General features: G+C 45.6%; 2 protein-coding genes across 2 annotated transcripts in view; one reads left to right on the forward strand and one right to left on the reverse strand.

Annotated features, from left to right (window-relative positions):
- Positions 1-1246: 1246 nt before the first annotated feature.
- klhl34 (kelch-like family member 34) lies at positions 1247-3663 on the forward strand. Its single transcript, XM_028433208.1, has one exon. The coding sequence runs from the start codon at positions 1468-1470 to the stop codon at positions 3238-3240; it is 1773 nt and encodes a 590-aa protein (XP_028289009.1). The 5' UTR covers positions 1247-1467; the 3' UTR covers positions 3241-3663.
- Positions 3664-6629: 2966 nt separating this feature from the next.
- cnksr2a (connector enhancer of kinase suppressor of Ras 2a) overlaps positions 6630-7096 on the reverse strand; it is a 36135-nt gene continuing 35668 nt past the window's right edge. Inside the window, exon 24 of the mRNA XM_028432832.1 lies at positions 6630-6830. Within this exon, the coding sequence (XP_028288633.1) occupies positions 6630-6830 (201 nt within the window). The remainder of the gene's footprint in view (positions 6831-7096) is intronic.

Here is a 7096-nt window from a genome sequence, read left to right on the forward strand (position 1 = left end):
TCATACCCCTACACTACAGAACACAGAGCCACCCTGCACAGAAGGCATTCATTTTTAGGGTGCTTTGAGAGCCCTAATAAATATATATCCGAGTCCTGATCAGGAGGTAATGTCCGATTCTGATCGAGTCTAAAATCACTAAATCGGGCCTGATTTCTGATCACGTGATCAGATCTAGACATCCCTAGTTAAATCTTGACAGCCACATCCCCAGTTATAAAAGGGTGTGCACCACATTATCTCAGTTATTTATTTTTACTTCACCTCCCTAAAAGATTTCAGTTTGCTTTTCAATTGCGCTGCTATTTTTTTACATCATGAAAACCTGCCATTTGCACAGGAGTGTGTATATCCACTGTAAATTATGTAAAATATAATCATTATTATTTATATAATTATTATAAATGAATAATTTTAATTATATAAAATATGAACAATTTACATCTTATAATTTTTTTATTTATTCTGTATTATTTTTTTATTTAGAGGAATATTAGAGTAATGTATCTGTTCCAGAGAAGAATACAGGACACACACATCTCCCTCCTGTTGCACCACATATCCATCATCACATCACATGTCCTCCTGCACACAAGGGCACACACACACACAGAGCAGCTGTAGCTAAGTATAGCCTCCATCAGGTCATGCTGGAATATTCTGGCAAAAAAACACTGCTGTTGTTTTAAATGTGTGGTTTAAATGTTTTTTTGACGCCTTTCTACAAAACAAACGCCCCCACGTGCACATTAAAACGCACACTCACCACCTCTGAGTGTGAGCCAAGGGTATTCAGAGAGGGTGATGCAGAGCCCCAACAACTTTTGTGTAGCAGACTCGGAGCTCAGACAGTTGTAAACAACATGCTGTGCAGCTTGTATCACCCCCCCCCCCCCCCCCAACACACACACACACACTCGAAGGGTTAAGGACGGGGGTTGAATGTCTCACGGTGTCGCTCTTGATGCTGACAATACGTTCAAAAATCCATAACAGCTTGGCAAAAAACATTCGACGTACCGCCTGTGTTGTTGTTGCTATTCTTGTCGCCATGACGATTAGGAGGGGGGGGTACAAGATAGGTGCTGTGGCAACCGTGCCCTGTGAAATCTTGGTCGCAGACTCCAGCAGCTGTATTTACCAATGAGTTCATCCACTGGGACAGACCCCAAAGACCCCAGCCAGGCCCCCTCTTTCAGTGTGTGTGTGTGTGTACGGGGTTAATGCTCCCTCCCGGACACGGAGTTAAAGGGCAGCCGCTAATAACACAAAGCCAACAGAGCCACGGTGGTATCACAGGAGGAGTTGGAGTTTAAGAGTGTGTGTGTGTGTGCAGTTGTTATTCTCCCTATCACATGGTGACATGCCCACCATTGCAGACAAGCAAGAGCAGGGGTAAAACCACACAGATGGACACAGCTCGGCCGATGAGACACACTCTCCTGCTGGTTCCTCTGGATCTTCTGGATGGCTAGCTACTCTGTCCTCTACAGCTCAGCCCACAGAACCAGGCTCCTGTCCGGGTTCCAGCGCCTGCGAGCCCAGGGGAAGATGTGCGACGTCGTCCTGGAAGCCGGCGGCGTCCTCTTCCCGTCTCATCGCTCCCTCTTAGCCAGCTCCAGCGACTATTTCTGGGCCCTCTTTGGAGAATCTACAGCCGAGAGATTCGCAGGCTCCGTTAGCCTACCGGCGCTGGCTCCTGAGGGTTTAGACCCAATCCTGGACTTCCTGTACTCGGGGTGGCTTAGCGTCTCGCCCTCTACACTTCCCGTCGTCCTGGAGGCGGCGAGGTACCTGCAGGTGGAGACCGCGGTGTCAATCTGCGAACGCTTCATGATTGATGGTTTGACCGCTCAGAACTGCTGCTGCTACGCTAACCTAGCAGAGCGTCACGCCCTCTCGGATGCGTTCGAGGCCGCCAATCAAACCGTCACTGTGGACATGGCGAGTCTTCTGCGGGAAAGCAGGAACGACCTTCTCGGGTTGAACCTCCAGTCGCTGATGGCGGTGCTGGACGCAGACGAGATACCCGGCGTCAAGGAGGTGGAGCTGTTGATGCTGGCTCTGGATTGGCTGGACGAGAACGGACCGCTCCCGCTCCTGAAGTCAAATCTGCTGTTAAGCCGTCTGCGGTTCGGATTGGTCGCCCCCGCTGACCTCGCTGCTCTCAGCGGTACCCACAGAGCCATGGCCACGCCTCTAATCAGGAGTCAGCTGACCCGGGCACTGGAGTATCACAGGCTCGGTTCAGCCAGGCCGATCAGACAAAGCAAACAGTCGGCGCTGAGAGCGTGCCCCAATCGCGTGCTGCTGGTTGGAGGCGGATCCAGCGCTGATTGGCCGGAGCAGCAGGTGCTGGCGTTCGATCTCAGAAGCAGGAAGTTCTCAGTGGCGAGCTGCACGGTCCCGCTGAGACTAAGAAGCCCCTGCGTGTGCTCGGTGGGAGGATTTCTTTTTGTGGTCGGAGGAGAGGAAGTGAAAGCGGGAGACGAGGATGAGAAGAAGCTAGTAACCGCGGCGACGTCAAACCAGGTGTGGCGTTACGATCCTCGCTTCCACTGCTGGGAGCGGGCGGAGTCGATGCTGGAGAGGCGGGCGCAGTTCAGCTGCTGCGTGGTGGAGGATGCGATTTACGCCATCGGGGGAAAACAAACGCGAGCGGGCGCGCACGCCTCGGTACCGTCTGTGGAGTTTTACGACATGGCGGCAGAAGCGTGGAGAAGGGGAGCGACGCTGCCTCAACCCCTACACGGCCACGGCTCTGCCGTGCTCGACAACAGCATCTACGTGTCAGGCGGTCTCCAAGGCAACCAGGACGAGAACAGACGGGATGTCGGCAGCCGAGAAGTCCTGTCCTGGGACCTCAAAGGCAGAGTCTGGGAAAAGAAGGCGCCTATGTCCGTCGCCAGGTTCGGCCATCGCATGGTGGCGGCGCACGGCTACATCTACGCCCTGCTGGGGATGTACGAACCTTTCTGCGACATCGAACGTTACGACCCGCGCTCGGACCACTGGACCCGCCTCAGACCGCTCCTCGCTGGCTCCTTCGACTACGGCGCGGCGTCCACGCAGTGCGGGAACCTGATGGTGTTCGGAGGCAGGAGGTGGAGCAACGGACGGGACGTGGTTGTGCGAAGCGTGATGGAGTACGACACGAAGAGAGATCACTGGACGGAGATCTGCCAGCTTCCTGGGCCTCTCACCGGGGCCGAGTGCACCATGCTGCCCCTGCTGGACTGACGAAGGAGGCACGAAGAGGGGCAGAGGTTTTCTTACATGACTCTACCGATGTGCTGTTGGAGACTAGTTATCGATGAGAAGCATGAAAAGCAACAAGGTGCTGAGGTGTCAACGACACCATCAGAGAGGTTGTAGAATGTGTTTCATTCCTGTGATGAATAAGAAAAACCACAGGTCCTTGACCCTTCTTTCTACTGACACATGGCTAAAGGCTAAAGCTAAGCACCATGCATGATTTGTGGGGCGATGGGAAGCTGTACTAATAGGTGACCTGCTTCATTATTTATTTATTTATTTACAGTACTTACATAGATCTTTCCAAACGAACTGAATGGATAACACAATTGTCCTTTTACATCAATAACACAGTAGTCGCCTTTTATTCAGAGTGATGCACGACCACAAGAGAACACCAACCATCAGCTACTGCTGCTGTTGTTTCCATGGAAATAACAAACAACATTTTTTAAACTCAAAATATATTATGCACACCAAAAATATTGGAATTTATTGTATAGTTATTTTTTGTTAGATATTTAACATTCCAATTGGTTATATTCATTTAACAAGTAATACAACAGAAGTGTCTTGGTGTGTTATTTATTTTGTACATTTTTAAATGTATATGTATATATAAAATAAAATAAAAATAAATATATAGTAGATATGTATATATATATATATATATATATATATATATATATATATATATATATATATATATATTTATAGTTTACACCATGAATTACATACATGATCCATGTATGAAATTTATAGCTATTAACAAATAAACTTTTAGTTTAGAGGCTGATCCACAGCAAGTGTGTTTCACAGTAGTGTGAAAAATGAGTGGATAAGCTATAAGCTAAGCTAGCTTGCGTGCCAAAAATGTCGTAGTTTATAGCAATAAATAGATGTAATATTATCCGCTACCCAAAGCTAAACCTAGCATGATAATCCTGAGATTTAGCATGCTAGCTACTCCGCTTTTAGACTGAAGCGTTGTGTCAGCTTCTTACCTTTTCTGTCTTCCCACCACATGTAATTAGTTGGAAAATGTACGATAAATATTGCAGTGAGATTTAAAGATATGCTAAAATAATTCTATGCCAGCTAGCTACTTCTTTAATGTATTGTATTGACATTGTATTGTATCGACCCTATCGGCACAATAAAAACATTTTGCAACTACAAGGAAAGTTAATGTGTGTAATAAGCATTCTAGTGTGAACATAGGGGTACGCTAATCCGGGATTTTATGTACATCTCAGATTACACAACCTGAATTTAGTCTGCCATTTTGAATTAAGATGAACTAATTATCTGAATTTATTTTAGCATGTTTATTCAGTTTATAATATATATCCAAACCACAAATTAACATTTAAAACCTAAAGCTTCGGATTGGTCTTCAAATGTCATCCCATTAATGGATCACCCCCTGGTGGCTGGAGGGATATAGGTCATAGACCTACATGTTTCTCAGAAATGTGTCACGGCTTGTTAGCTTTGTCTTATGTTTATTTTATAATTTAATAATATTTGAATCAGCTGCTTTACTGTTAGCGCCACCAAATATAAAAAAAAACATGACAAAAACACCTTCATCCAAATGACCCAAAAACTTTATTGATCCACCCCTTTCTTTTTTTATATCTTCAGAACAGAACACAAAGTATATGATCACATATACATATATATACATACATATATATATATGTATATATAAATACAGCTTTTAACCATAATTTACAGTTTTAACATTAAGCCATCTTTACTTCCAAAAAATAAATGATAAATAAATAAACTGAATGAAGAGAACATCACTCTAGATAAATAGAGATCTAACTGTGTATGCTAGAAACTTCAAAACACAAAATAATACAAAAAACATGCTACTACGAGCAACCACGGGCAGCAGCGTAGATAGAAGCATTCAAAGTCAGTGTGCTTATATTATTATTATTGATTGATTGCTTTTGTAGTTTTTGTGCAGCTTCTATGTGTTTTGGCAGCAGCGGACAAATAAACTAAATATTAATATATTCTTATTAAAGTCATATTTTTATTCCTTTCTATGCAATAATTTCTCATATTCTCTATTTGACATGCAGGAAAGAGGCAGAATGGGCTCATGGGTAATAAAAAAATCATTAATAAATCTACCTCGGTAAATGTGTTGCCAAGCCGCTTGTATTGCAGGTGTGATGGTGTGAACTGTATATTACGAGGCGCCACCTAGTGGTTTGGAGGACAACAAACAAGCCGAGTTAATCTGGATTGCGCGCGGAGCTGCAGAACATGACTTCTTGTCAGTCTCCAAAATACTAGAAGGTCTCCAAAAAAAAGTTGGGTTTGGAAAGTTACCAGATTTAGCGAGAAAGCTGGCCACACTGCGACTAGGCCTCTTTAAGATGTGTGACAGGGATCTTTACCACAGACTGTGTATAAAGATGGATGACATGACAGCTCTCCAAAAGTGATGACCTGGTGACTGCAGTACAAGTTATAAACCCCACCTCCTCCATGCTAGTGGTAGGGACGTGGACCTGAACTAAAAATTAAAGATATATTAAAGAAATGAATGGCTGAAAAGCAGTCAGCAGCCAATGGAGGGGCCTAGCTATGCAAAAAATGGTTAAAATGGTTAACCTTAAGGGTGTGGCTCGATTCAATCTCGATTTCAGTGTATTTACCATTAATGTGGCTAGCATAGCATAGCATTAGATGGACGACATGACAGTTCACCCCCCCCCCCTCTCAAAAAATAGGCCAAAAGATCTGGATCGTTAGCTAGTTAGTGTTAGCTAGTCGTTAGCTAGTCATTATGATGCCGACGTGTGTCGCTGCAATCAAGAGCGGTAAATGTTTGCAGTGTTTTCGGGGTGGAATGGTTGCTATAGCAACAGGAAGTGTGCATGCTTCAGGTCCAGCCCACAGCACAGTACATCATTCTAAACCAAAAAACCAGCACAAATAAAAGTCTCTAAGCTAGCAACTAGCTAGGAAGTGAGAATAGCTTAAAAAAAAGAAAGACGTTAGCTTATTGTTGTGTGACTGTACAGTACATATCATCACAGACATCAAGTATATAAGGCTGGATGGAACACCATGTGTGATGACCACGTGAACCATGTGTTTAAGGTACATAGCACAGTAAGCTAACATGTAAATGACTTAAGAATCCAGTGGTACCGCCCCGCCCCTCGAGCCAGCCGGAGTGGCATAACCGATCACACCCTCGTAGGTCGATGCGGCGTCTCCTCGGAAAGCCGCCAACCTTATAAGCTGATAAAAAAAGGCGAATCCCGACACAGTGGGTCACTGCTTCATGTCCCACAGCCAGCTAGTTTAAGCACGCTAATATATATGTGTGTGTGTGTGGCGCATCACACGTGTGTTTCAATGTAGGAGTGCGTGTGCGAGAGTGAGGGTGTGAGCGGCGGGCCCGGGTGCTCGGACTCGGCGGTCGCGTCCGCCTCCTGATTGAACAGCTCCTGATAGGCTCTCTTCCACTCCTGGAACTCTGCCGACGACAGCTGGGGATTGGCTAGCAGCCTGTCAATCAGCGCTAGCTCCCCCTCCCTGTCCTGTTAGGGAGACACAGGAAGGGGTGGGGGGTCACTCACGCTACGTATTGATCACTGAGTCTAAGAGACGCAGACACATGGACAGCAGGACACACAGTTAAAGAGGACACACAAGAGAACTGTGTGTGTGTGTGTGTATGCGTTCCACGTACACATTGTGCGCGCGTGTAACTATGTGAACAGACCCTTTCAAAATAAAACACACCGAGGAAGAGGAAGAGGCCGGGCTTCGCTTTTTTTCCCTTTGTTACTGACATCAACATTAA

Source organism: Parambassis ranga, chromosome 20, assembly GCF_900634625.1.
Source record: "Parambassis ranga chromosome 20, fParRan2.1, whole genome shotgun sequence".
Classification (NCBI taxonomy): domain Eukaryota; kingdom Metazoa; phylum Chordata; class Actinopteri; family Ambassidae; genus Parambassis; species Parambassis ranga.